We start from the raw sequence: 14,036 nt of genomic DNA, 5'->3' as shown, positions 1-14,036 counted from the left end.
TCATGATTCTGAATCTGTCTAAGGTCTTTGACACCATTTCACATACTTTTCTTCTAAAACAACCGTCTTCACTTAGCCTGTCAAACACCTCTGCCAATTGGTTCTCTAGCTACCTTTCAATAGACTTCTGTCTGTTAACTGGAAAAATTCTTACTCATCCTTCCTACTCATCAAAACAGTGTTCCCCAAAGTTCCATACTGGGACCACTACTTTTCAACATGTTGTCTTTCGGCTTTTCCCGGTTAGGGGTTGCCACAGCGGAACTCCGGTCCGAAAATGATTGTCAGTAGATTTTCACAAACGCCGAGGTGCCAGCTCGACGTTCAACCTTCAGAGAAGGCACGCCCATTTAAGCATGTCTTTCGAACACCCACCCAACCGTGGGGAGGACATGCAGACTCCACACAGAAGGCACTCCCCACACTCCAGCCGAGAACTGAATGGGAGAACCTCTCGCTGTGAGGCAACAATGCTACCGCTGCACCACCACGGCTCACTTATTTACCAATAACCTATACTCAGCCAAATATCAAACATCCCTCATAAAATGTGTTGAAGATTCCACATTAATCTCTTCTGCCAATAACCTAATTACTGTATAACACCTCAGCCAAGAGTCATTTTCATCAGTTGAAGGCTGATTCAGTGACACCTAACTACTCAATTAACAAAGCTGCTTCTATTCTTCCCAAAAGCTCTTGCACACCTCAAACAAAATTGTTCAAGAGCAGTGTCTGATAACACCCCTATAAAAGTCATTACTCTTACCAAGCTGCTAGGCATGACAATTGATGTTAACATGAAATAGCAACAGTCTATTAAAAAAACTCACCAAAAATTAGGAACATTTGATAGAACAAAAAACGACAACTAATTCATTCAGGAAACTCCTGGCTTCTAAACTCCTTGCTACTTTACTACATGGCTCCTCAGTACTGTTTAACCTTCAAGTTTCCATCCAAAATAAACTAAACCAGTACTACAATATAACAGCAAAATCTGCCACTAACTCGTCAAATAAACCCATCACTGCTTAGCCATAAAACAGCTCAATTGACTTGAATTACTTAAGCAACCCACTTTTACCCAACTGTTCCTAGTCCACAAATTAATGTACAAACCAGAACAAAGTAAAGTACTACTAGACTTATTGCATACATGCCTGCTAGGCCACTTTGATCTGAAAACAAAATGCTCCTCACTACCTATAAATCATACCTGTCAGCAGGAATCTCTTTTAAGTCCAGCTATGTAGCCCACTCATGGAACTCTAACCCCTTACACCTTAAACATATTAGCAACCTTTCCAATTTCAAGACCAGTCTAAAAAAATATGTATCTGAAACGTGGATCTGTACATGCACAACCCTCAAAACAGATGCATGCCCACCTACTCACTATAACTATGCCTTTCTCACTCTGAATTCACTAACATCTTAATATATTAGCAGGTAATAATGGCCTAACATCAAACGAAGCTCTCACTTTAATGATATCATACTACTCATATATGCTCTTTTACCACTGAAGCCAACACTTATTTATTTTCCTCTCTCATGTCCTTCCATAACATTCTCATCTTTCTAATACTAATCATATCTCTCTATGTCCTTAATTCTCCCTTCTGCTTATTACTCCACCTCATCTCATTCCATTTCTCTGTCTATTTTGGCAGTCGAATACTCAATTATTTCCCACAGCCAATATATTATTACACATATAGTCAATATTTTAAATAACTATGCATTTAGTTTACTTGACACAGGTTATCCACTTCTGCTAAGTGTCTTGCTACTTACAGTACCTATGGTATTCTTGATTGCTATTTACTCTAGTAATATTTCTGTATATGTATTTCAATCTGTTTTTATCTGTTATGGAGAATTCTCCCCTTGTATATAATTACTCATCAGCTACTGTTTAAATGTTTTTAAACCTGTCATGGAGCTTTTCTGCCTGGGCCTCCGCTGAAAATGGACCACTGACTCAGTTGGACTTTCATGGTTATCTAAAGACAAATAAATAAACACTTAGGCATGTCGTCTTCACTGTTTGGAAAGTACCTCTTGATTCCCAAGATGACGTAAACAAGAAAACCCAAAATTTAGTTAAGTGACCTGAGAGTCCTCACTGAAATAAGCTACTGCAATGATAATCAAGATAATTTTCCACCATGAATTTGAGTTGCTGAAATACCTTTTTCTTACCTGTAAAGCAGTACCATGTGATACAGTAACAGATTTGGAGGAATTGTACTGGGCCAGATTAGCAGAGTGCAGCATTTGAATTAACCTCAGCCACTTATTAAAAACCTTATTCATGTCCGCATATTCAGTAAAGAGCTTCAGGAAAACGGGGTCCCCACAGGCTGGCTTCAAATTCAGGCAGTACTCCACTCTTGTGTGAACTGAAAGTTTCACAAATTGCAAAGGGAAAAGCCTAAAATAAACAAAATACTTCACTTAGTTACTTCCACTTTTTTTCTAGTATGCTAAGAAAATACATTCTCCTGTTTCCACAGCTACATCTCTCGCTCACTCTCTGTATATATATATACATACACACACACACACATACACACACCTCTATCTCTGTACACGAATTTATATATATATATATATATATATATATATATATATATATATATATATATATATATACACCCCTATCTCTGTACACGCATTTATATATATATATATATATATATATATATATATATATATATATATATATATATATATATCTACAGGCACACATATATAGTGGATATTAAAAGTTTACACACCCCTGTTAAAATGCCAGGTTTTTGTGATATAAAAAAATGAGACCACAATAAATCATTTCAAAACTTTTCCCACCTTTAATGTGACCTGTAACCTGTACAATTCAATTGAAAAACAAACAAATCTGTTAGGGGAAAAAAATATTAAAAAATAAAAAAAAAGTACAATACGCTGGTTGCATAAGTGTGCACACCCTTAAACTAATACTTTATTGTGTGTGCACACCCTTAAACTAATACTTTGTTGAAGCACCTTTTGATTTAATTACAGCATTCACTCTTATCTTTTCATTGCTGACCAAGACTTTTCAGTTGTTCCTAATAATGTTGCATACATAACGAGTGTTGCTAGAATATTTTGCGGTGGTGCAGCGGTACTGTTGTTGCCTCACAACAAGAGGGTCTCCTGTTCGATTTTCGGCTGGAGTGTGGGGAGTGCCTTCTCTGTAGAGTCTGCATGTCCTCCCCGCGGTTGGGTGGGCATTTGAAAGACATGCGTAAATGGGCGTGCCTTCTTTGAAATTTGAACGTTGAGCTGGCATCTCGGCGTTCGTGAAAATCTACTGCCAATCATTAGCTGACCAGAGTTCCGCTGTGGCGACCCCTAACTGGGAAAAGCCGAAAGACAAAAACAACATGTGTGGCCTTGGGTAGATGCTCATCAGTATTGCTTGCTGACATATTATTATTCACATAAAAAGAAGAGTTTCCATGTGTTAGTCTGTTTCCTTATTTCATTCATCTGATGTATGAACTCTTTGTGTTTATATTCTCTAGATATGAATTGCAGTCCCAAAGAGGAAATCACCTCTTCAAAGTTCTGATCTTTTGTGTGCAGTCTGGAGTTTCTAAACATTTGGCCTTTAAGGATGTTATTGTATATATGCCTTGGATGAGTCTACTTTATCCTCCCAAAATCTGAAAACCCCGAATACAAATAGCACAACACATAAAGAGCGAACCGCGAATATGTCGAATGTACTAAACCGTAGAATTTCAACCCTCGAACCGTCATAGTCGGCCAACCCACCACCCGCAACACACTACCTACCCAAATACAATAAAAACAACACATATATACACTAACCAAAACCCTACTTCTAACCCTAAATTAAAGCACCAAAACCCTACTACTAACCCTACACTAAACCCCACATACACAACTATCTATGCACTATCCTTAACCCCTCCCTAACCCTAAGGTCCGTAACTATCGCACACTTCCCCCATGGAGCTATACCCAAACAAACTAAATATTCCCCACACATACACTTAACAAAACCCTAGACTAAACCTTACATACATTACCTACACAAAACCTTACATACACTACCTACCTATGCACTTACCTTAACCCCAAGGTCTGTAACTATCGCACACTTACCTTACGGAGCTATACCGCAGACGGGCCAACTATGCGAATTCGATATTTCCACTTTCGTGGTTTCATTCGTTCGCCGTATTCGCAGTTCGCTCTTTACGTGTCATGCTACCTGTATTCGGGTTTTTCGGCTTTCGAGCGGCTAAAGTAGACCCCATTGGACGCATGCTGTTATGCACTAATAAACTGAAAACTGCTGTATTAAACAGATGAAAAACTAGGTCTATATATGAAATACTACAAGCATTTGTGGACAATGTTTTCATCATTTGGGTAGGCAAATGCTATATAAAATGCAAAAGATGATGAATTTACAACCAACTGATGTCATCAGCTTCACTGTGCTCTGAAGCAAAAATCACTTCATCATTTTCTTGAAAGTTTCTTCGACTTCTGTTTCTATGCTTCCTTCCTGTATATCTATGGAGCCCCTAGATTTCTTATTTGAGGGCAAAATGGCATCAGTACTACCTGCTATATCTGTTTCCATAACCGTATTAGAATAATTGGACAAAAAGTCTGATGCACTTGATTCCATGTTTGAGGCACTCGTTGGTCTCTTCAAGAAAATGATGAAGTGATTTTTGATTGAGAGCAGAGTGAACCTGATGAACATCAGTTGGTTGTAAATTTATCATCTTTTGCATTTTCAAATGATGAAATGGAAGTATTGAATACAGGGTTAGGATTTGCTCCATCATTTTATACATCACAATACTCTACCATTTTGGGCATTAAAAGTTTTTGTTGCAACTTAAACTTAAGATATTATTATAGTCAGAGAGAAGAAGTGGGAATAAGGTCAGACACCTCTTTTTCTTTGAAGAAATCCACATTCCAGCCTCCCTACCACCCAGCAGTGAAAATTTTTGAACAACAAATGGTTTGAGACCTCCATGTAAGTCAAAATACCATTTTTAGAAATGGATCTATGTCACATGTTTGAAGAGTCAGTTTAGCAAACTGCATTTTACATCGAAAATGCCATTCAGTGAAGATCGGAAAATTTGCCCTTTCCTCACTGTAGTGCGATCTTGGAGTTGGTATATATAATTAGTGGGGGGTGTGGGGACGCAGCCCCCCACAAGAACGAGTTCAACGAATGGCATTTTTGATGTAAATGCCATTCGCTGAGCTGACTTTTCGGGGTTATGATATAGAACCTTTAGAAATTATAATAATAATTTCAATGAAAAACATTTAATGCCTTTACATAAGTTTGTTAATAATGATCAAACAGTGGTGGGCAATGCAGATAAGGGTAGGGCAGTGGTTATATTGGATTCTACTGACTATGATAGGGAAGTAAAACCTGAACTTGATGTGGTTTCTTATTGTAAGCTGCCTGTTGATCCAGGGGCAAACTTTAAAACGTTCGTTGACAAGTTTTTAAATGAAGCAAAAAACTGAGGTATGATTGAAGATGATATATTAAGACATCTTATAGTGAAAGATCCTAAACCACAGTGGTTTTAACTTGTGCCAAAAATATACAAATCATGTACAAATCCTCCAGGGAGACCAAAGGTTTCTGGACGAGGCTCCCTTATGGAACCCTTGTCTGTCTATTTAGAAAAACAAGTAAAACCTCTTTTACAATTAGTGAGGGCTCATATTAAAGATTCTGTTGAGTTTCTACAACTTATTAATGACTTGCAGGTAACCAATGACTCATATTTGTGTACTTTGGATGTACAATCCCTGTACACTATTAAAAGCAGTAATATAAATGTGGGGATGCCAAACGCAAAACAATGCCAGAAATGACTTGTGGAAATAAGATAATATTAAATGCTAAACTGTTGCTGCATTAACTCACGGGTAGTGCGTTCGTAAGATGTGATATCAAGTAAGCAGCTCATTAGCCTTTGAGACACCCGACTGTTGTTACCACATTTGCAAATGTCAGTTTCCCATACATGAATCAAAGTCTGTATCAAAAAATGTGCCTGTCATTATTTAGTGACTAACATCCTTAATAATTTGCTAGAAAACCACAAATTTTGAGAGGGACAGACCAAACATACAACAAAAAGAAAAATCAAGGACATTTTGTGAAATCAAAGACAGTGGAGACTTAAGATACATGTTGCAAAATCTATTATTCTTCCACAAGTGGAGCTACTGGTTGAGCAATCTGTGATCATCTCCTATAGGCCGAAGCTTCCATTCCCTCCCTGGGGAGCTGCTGATAGCTGACTTCATGCAGTGTAGTTACTATGTTGTAGCTTCAAGGGGCAACAATGGGAATAAAACGGCAACAGCTGGGGAAAATGGTAGTCCGATCTCTTAAAAAAAAACTCAGATCTTCATGACCAAGTTAAAAGATAAGCCATAAGAGACTGACCTGATTCCTTCCCAGCTGTTCTGTAGATCATTGGTAGTGTCTTTTCTAGTGTAAGCAGAATTTGCTAGCTGAACTTCCTGTTTCTGCTCTGCCCCTACTTGACATGCAGACCCAATGGACCTAACTAAAGACATAGCACAACTTCGGTCCCCATGATAAGAAGGCAGGAACAGTTGTCCGATATATAGGAGAGTGGCAGATTGCACAGGATACAAAAACTTCACCACCCCCTGAAGTAAACAGAATATTTTCTTCTGTTTCTTCAGTCTTTGCACACCCAAGGAATCACAGAACCAGTGCCCATAATTCAAATGGGCAAAGGCTTTTTTTTCAGAATGTTTCTGGTACCAAAGAAAGAGGCCTGTTAGAGACCAGTACTAGATCTTTCATTTCTAAACCTGTATTTGAAAGTTCCAAAATTCAAAATGTTGACCTTACATAAGGTTAATAACCTGAGTTCAGCTTCTGGACAATCCACTCCTATATGATATGCAGATGACTCAGTCCTCATCTGTTCAGCATCTACCATACCTGAATTATAGATCCTCAAACAGCTTCCATTTACCATCATTGAGAAATGGTTGGCCAGTTCTCAACTATTGCTGAATCCTAAAAAAACAAAACAAAACAAATAACTTTCACACCTAAATCTCCTAAGTACAGCACAAGACAGTTCACAGTTTCTTGAGTACTGTCCTTAATACAAAGTTACCTGGTCTTACCACTGACAATAATTCAAATTTGATGCCCACATTCAATGTTCCATCAAAATAAAATTCACAGAAAACTGGGAATCAGGTAGAAGGTCAGTCAATGTCTCTCTCAATAAGCTTACAGAACAACAGCTATAGCCTATCTCTTACCTAGCCTTCTGTATGTCTCCCCTATCCTCATTAACATCCACTCCACCCTTCTGGCCACACTCAACCAATTCTGCGATAAAATAGCCAAATTTGTAGCACATCTACCCAATTAAATCCATCACTGTATACACTCCAAAACCTTTCACAGGTGGAGCTTCCTAACCACCTCAAAGTCATGCAGGTAAAAATGGCCCACAAAATACTATTCAAACCTTAGAAATGTCAAGCTCAGAGCTAGCTGTTACAATAGCACACACCACCCAGATCTTTATGATTCAAAAATATGCATGTAGTTTGCAACTTAAAAGTCACTAACTCACACAGGGGGGCTCACTACTTCAACTATGTAGCCAAACTTTGGAATACCCTTCCCCTCAGCAACAGACATGAAAACCATCACACTTTTAAATGTTCACTAAAACTGCCTCTACTCAGTTCCATCTCCCATATCCCATAACTGCTTTAATAGCCCTCCTAAACTTCCAACCTCCCAAACTGTGACAAATGTCCTCCCTTTTCCATCCCAACCACCCTAGTCAAATTCTTCACTTTAATTTCATTCTAGCCCGCTATCTCTGTTAATTTTCTTTACCCAGCTGAAGATACCACCAGCTTGACACTCACATTTCCATATTCCTGCTAGGTCCAGTCTACATCATAATATAATATGGGTCTCTAGCTTACATGATAACATCTCTACATTGTTTAACAAATTGCTTTACAGAGCAGAAACTTCCTCAAAGTTGTCATTCACTTTCCAGCTCGGTGATAAATCCCTCCTTAACAGTAGTCTACTCCTGGTTCTCTTACTTATTTTACATCATCTTTACAATGTATACAGTTTGCTAATGTTTTCATCACACCTATGTTTACAGCATCTCCTTTTCCTCTCTCTCTTTCTTTCTCTATCATTCATTTACTCAGCTTTCATCTCTCCACTAAATAATCCTTCTATCTCTACTTCATTTTTTTCTCGAAGGCCACTATTTCTCATAGAAATGTACATATGTATCGTATTCGTAGAAGTCTTTACTCTGTTCATAGAAATGTTTGTATCTATTTTCCCTTACTCTATGTACAATTAAGCTATATTTCACTATCAGTCTTTTATGTTAATATTTTATTCAGTAATTTAGTTGTTTTGTCGCTGTGGAAGACCTTTTTGCAAATTTTAGCTATTAATGTTTCTTTCTATAAGTATACTGCGGTAGCGTTGTCGCCTCACAGTTAGACGTTGCCCATTCGATTCTCAGTTAGAGCATTTTCTGTGTAGCGACATGCGTGAATGGACGTTCCTTCGTTGAAGGTTGTGCATTAGGCCCGACAAGCCAGTACGTAAAAATCTACTGCCAATCATTAGCAGACCAGAGTTCCGCTGTGGCAACCCCTAACTGGTAAAAGCCGAAAGACACAAACAGACAAATGTTTCTTTCTATAAGTATTTCCACTTTATAAAATGGAGCTCTTCTCCACGGGCTTCCAGAGAAAAGGGGTGTTGCATGACTCAGCAGAACTTTCCCAGTAACAAAAACAAACAAATAAATAAATAAATACATTAATAATCAAACAAATAAATACTTCAGCTCTAGGCTAAAATAATGGGCAAAATAATAATCTGACTAGTCATTCCCTACAAATGTGCATAATAATTGCAACTGTATAGGAAAAGGCAAATTTATCTGCTGTAATGCCCAACAGCTTGCATTTTCCAAATCATAGTTGTAGTTATAGATCTCGTGCACTATACATACAAATGTAGATGGAGTAGCTTATACTGCAGAGTAGGGGACAGATGCCACTTCAGTTTTCCTAGTAAACATGTTGGTCATGTCTGGCTGTTTGTAAGCAACACTGAATGGCACTTCAGCACTACACTTTAATGTCTTAACAATACTATATATAGGAATGAAGCTTCTCAGATAACTTAAAAAAACTCTTATTTAGTTATGCTACTTGTACATTTACCTGTGACAGAGGGGAGCTTTGAGCAGCCTATCTGTCCCTGGAGGAGTGGTTTCAGCCTAGAAATTAGTTTATTGGCCATTTTGTGCTAATTTCTATCTCTTTCATTTCCCGCATTTGCAAGGTTTTTGTGCATGTATACAGCTCAGCAAGCTCCTGCCTGGTGCCCTGCAGAGTTCTACAGCAGCAGAGAGACAAAAGAGAGACTTTGGAGTGATTAAGTATAATTTTTCTGCATTTTCTTGCTGCCTTTAGCTAATTCTGCCTAAAACGCCGATTTTTTAGAGTTTCTGTGATTTAAAAACTTGTTTCAGCTACATATTGTACTTATTTTACTGTCTGCATTTTAACAAAGATGTTTTTGTGTTTAAATTATCTGTTTAACTGTTGTAGGCTACACACTCAAGTGTGATAGCCATTTCTGTGCATTTAAAGTGTTTTTTTTTATTGTATATGCTTTATTTTCTGGAAAAAAAAAACAAAAAAAAACTTGTTTTCCCGCCTTTCTAAGTTAGTATACTCCAGTTTTCAGGTTAGTGCTGAATTCAGGGCTGTGTTACAAGTTTCTGTGTTTGCCCATACCTTACTTGGATAGAAGGAAGTTTCTCTGTTCACCTGTGAGACAGGGGAGATTTGAGCAGCCTATCTGTCCCTGGAGGAGTTGTTTCTGCCCAGACATTAGTAGTTTATTGGCCAGTTTGAGCTAATTTCTATCTCTTTCATTTTCCTGCTATAAAACCCGCATTAGCACGGTTTTGTGCACCGGGTATCTAGGGTATAATTATTCCCAGCTCCACAAAGTCTACTCTTCAATTTTTCCTTCGGGACTAGACAAACTTTCAACTTAAGCACTCAAACCATTCACTTCTCAGCCCAGCACTTGCTCAAAACTCATAGCAAGCACTAATAAACCTCAGCACTAACCCCCTATACTGTAGAGAAGGACAAGGCTCTCTAGTCAACCTTACCAGCCAATCAGTAAAACAGGTCACTGTACCTATCCAAGCATGTCCAAAGGGCAGTTTCAGGTGTACTCTCCTGTCCAACTGGTGAATCTGGGTATTTTGAGGCAATGTTACAACTGCCTCATGTACACAGACAACCCTCTCCTCCTACCACCAAACACTAATACATGCGAGAGATGCAATTATACAGCCAAACTGGAGGCAAAGCTCTCTCAGCCCAAGACTGGACCAGACAGTCAAGAGGAGAAGGGAATTACTTGCATCACACCACCAGTCTCACATAGAACTATGAAACCAGCACCAGCAAAAAACACACATAAATACACAAAAACATACTCTAAATAAAAATCTGCTAAAGCAACAGAGACCTCCAAAGCAGACATCCAAGCAACCTCCACCCCCCCAACACAAACCATGAAACACATACTTCACAAAACCAGTGTGCCACACAATCACAGCCCTTAAGACAAAATAACATACCCAACATACTAGTAATAGGAGACTCTATAGTCAGGCACACTGATGTCCCACTCACCAGGCTGAACAAGGAGAAGGTTATTGTTAGCTGCCTGTCGGGTGCCAGGATCCGCCACATAACACAAGCACTCAGGTCTCTCCAGAACAAGTACAAATACGACTCTGTCATTGTCCATGTTGGTGTGAATGACCTGAGCCGTACCTCCCTGGACTACATGAAAAGAGATATGGAAGAGCTCTCTGATCAAGTAGCCCAGGGAGGTATGACCCTGACACTGAGTAGCATCATGCCCTCACCAAGAATGATACCATGGTATAAAGAAAAAATTATCAATTTTATTTATTTATTTATTTTACATTTGTTGACCGGGCTAGTCTAGCTGGATATATTTCCATTTTCAGTAGAGGCCCAGGGAGAAAAGCTCCACACAAGAATACAACATTAAAACAAGTTAGTAAAAAACTAATTAATTGATAAACTCAAAAGAAAGACAAGAAATAGACAAGCCATACAATTGTATAATGACAAAATACAAAGTCAATTAGAGAGGATATAAATTTGGAAAAAGAAAATAAAAAGCATATTAAAATATGGAGAGAGATTAGGGTACAAAGGACAAAAGGAAGAGGGGTGTCACACAAGTTAGAAGAGAGGAAGATGAGGTAAGGCAGAAGATAGGGAAAAGAAAGAGACAGAGAAGGCAAAGAGAAGAGGGGGGAGAGAAAGAAAGGAGAAGGTCAGAGAGAGGAAAGAAGTTCAAGGGTGAAAGGATAAAAGGTATTAGCTAGACTGACTAAGATAAACATAGTAGTAGGAGAAAGGAGGGAGATAAGGAGAGGAGAAGTTAGTCTGGTGTACTACAAGAACAAAGCCAGTGGTTTTGGAAGTACAGTTTAATTTTTTGTTTGAAGAGGGGTAAGGAAGTAATCTGTGTAATTTCCCTAGGTAAGAGATTCCAAATTCTACCTACAGAATTAGTAAATAAGGAGTCACCAGCTGAGTTGTTAGACTTAATAGAACTGGCCAAGAGTTTACAGGAGGATCGAAGGGAGGTAAGATTGCTATAGGGGACTAAGAGTTGTGAGAGTATAGGGGTGTTATCAGGTTGGTGTAGTATTTTGTGGGCAATAGTGAGTTGTGCGGTTGTAAGGTAGTTTTGTAGTTCAAGCCAGCCTAGAAGTTTCAAGTTATGGCAGTGATGGGTTCTGAAAGGGTTACTTGTGGCGAAGCGGGCGATGTTATTACAGCAAATAGCTAGTTTGTTTAGGTTAGTTTTCTTAAGGTTGGTTAAGATTGGTGAGGCATAAAAGAGAGTGGATAAAAGATGGGAGTGGGCAATAGTAACTCTGGTAGTTGGGGTTAAAAAAGGTTTAATACGGTATAAGGATCCTATTTTTCTGTTAACTGATTTGATGGTGATGTTGATGTGTTGATCAAAAGTGAGATTGTTATCGATGGTTATACCTAACAGTTTAGTTGTGGAGTCAGGAGAGATGACAGTGGCGTTGTTAGACAAGATGGTGAAGTTTGGTGAAGAGGTTCGAGTGGTAGGGGAGAAGAGGAGAAGTTTGGTTTTTTTAGTGTTCAGAAGGAGGTACCGTCTAGTAAACCATGTTTCTACTGTATTAAAAATATTTTGAGTTAGAGAGATTAAATCTGAGGAGGAGGAAGCTGAACATATAATGGTAGAGTCGTCAGCGTATTGAATACAGGTAGCTTGAGGGATTACAGTGTGAAGATCATTAATATAGAGGGAGAAAAGAAGTGGACCAAGAATAGAGCCTTGAGGGACTCCGATGGAGATGGGCAGTAATGAAGAGATGTGGTTATCCCAAAGAACGGCTTGCTGTCTGTTACTCAGATAAGAACTAAACCATTTAATGGCAAGGTTATCAAATGAGAGGGATTCAAGGATGTGGATTAAGGAAGAGTGGTTGACCATGTCGAAGGCTTTGGAGAGGTCAATGAATAGAGCAGAAGAGAGAAGGTTATTGTTACGATTCTTATTGATGGTGTCTACAAAGGACAGAAGGGCAGTGGTGGTGCTATGATGAGGTCTAAAGCCGTGTTTACAATTAGCTACTATGTTGTGTAAGGAGAGATACTGTACAAGTTGCTGATGAATACATTTCTCAATGATTTTTCCTAGGGGTGACAGAAGAGCAATTGGTCTAAAGTTAGAGTAGTCAATAGAGTTACCACCTTTGTGTAGCGGGATAATATGAGAGACTTTCCAGATATCAGGGATGGTTCCCTCTTGGATTGTCCTATTAATGAGTATAGATATTGGGTAAGCAATTTCTTTGGCAGACTTTTGAAGATAAAGAGAAGGGAGTTTGTCAGCAGAGGGGGTACAAGGTTTCAGTTTGTGAATTAGTTTGTAGATGAAGGAGGTAGGGATAGGTTGTAGAGAAAAGTTGTAAGAAGAATCTACTAGATTATTAGGGGGATAGAAGTTGTTGGTGTTCAGTTGTCTCGCAAGAGAATGAATAGTTTCAGAGAAGAAAGAGTTAAAGGCATATGCAGTTAGGAGAGGGGTGTCAGGGTCAGCATCAAGGGGGGAGAGAGTTTTGGTTGTTCCTGGTGAAAGAAGTCTGTTGACTGATGACCAGAATTGCTTAGGCTTATTGAAATTTGTTTCTTGAAGTTCACAGTAGTATTTTCTTTTATCAGTGATTATAGCTTTTTTGGTAAGATTCCTAAGCTGGGAGAAGTAAAGAAAGCAGAGCTGTTTCTATGGCGTCTCCATTTGGCCCAGACCTTATTTCTAGAGAGCATTAGTTTTTTAGTTTCAAGAGAGAGCCAAGGGGCTGTATTAGCTTTCATTCTAATTTCAACAATTGGCTAAGCTTCTGGTGTCATTCAAAGGGGATCCAGTGTCTGTCAGCCTGGGATGACATGCTCTACAAGCCACGCTGCTTCACTAGAGACGGCTTCCACCTGTCACTCTTAGGCTTTCGAATACTGGCCAAGGCTCTTGCCACCCCCATTGTGCCTTTTTTAGGCAAGTCTCAAAAGACAAACCCACGCTGTAAATAGCACAAGTAACAAAAAACTGAGGGTAATGCTACTCAATGCCAGAAGTCTAAACCTCAGAATGCACGCACTTGAGGCACTCCTCAGTATGACGAAAATCAATATATGTGCAGTAACAGAAACCTGGTTTAAGGCTCCAGAGAACACCCCAGCACTACCAGGCTACAACTCATACCATACATTTCGGCCACAAAACCCGGAACGAAATACAAAAGGAGGAG

General features: G+C 38.9%; 1 protein-coding gene across 1 annotated transcript in view; it reads right to left on the bottom strand.

Moving 5' to 3' along the window:
- The window catches only part of LOC122813294 (protein FAM71B-like), a 421,918-nt gene that overhangs the window by 244,198 nt on the left and 163,684 nt on the right, over nucleotides 1-14,036 (bottom strand). Inside the window, exon 3 of the mRNA XM_044085544.1 lies at nucleotides 2,209-2,440. Within this exon, the coding sequence (XP_043941479.1) occupies nucleotides 2,209-2,440 (232 nt within the window). The remainder of the gene's footprint in view (nucleotides 1-2,208; nucleotides 2,441-14,036) is intronic.

This window comes from Protopterus annectens, chromosome 10.part0 (genome assembly GCF_019279795.1).
Source record: "Protopterus annectens isolate FY-2018-M chromosome 10.part0, PAN1.0, whole genome shotgun sequence".
In the NCBI taxonomy this organism is placed as follows: Eukaryota; Metazoa; Chordata; order Ceratodontiformes; family Protopteridae; genus Protopterus; species Protopterus annectens.
This window is presented reverse-complemented; position numbering and strand designations above follow the sequence as displayed.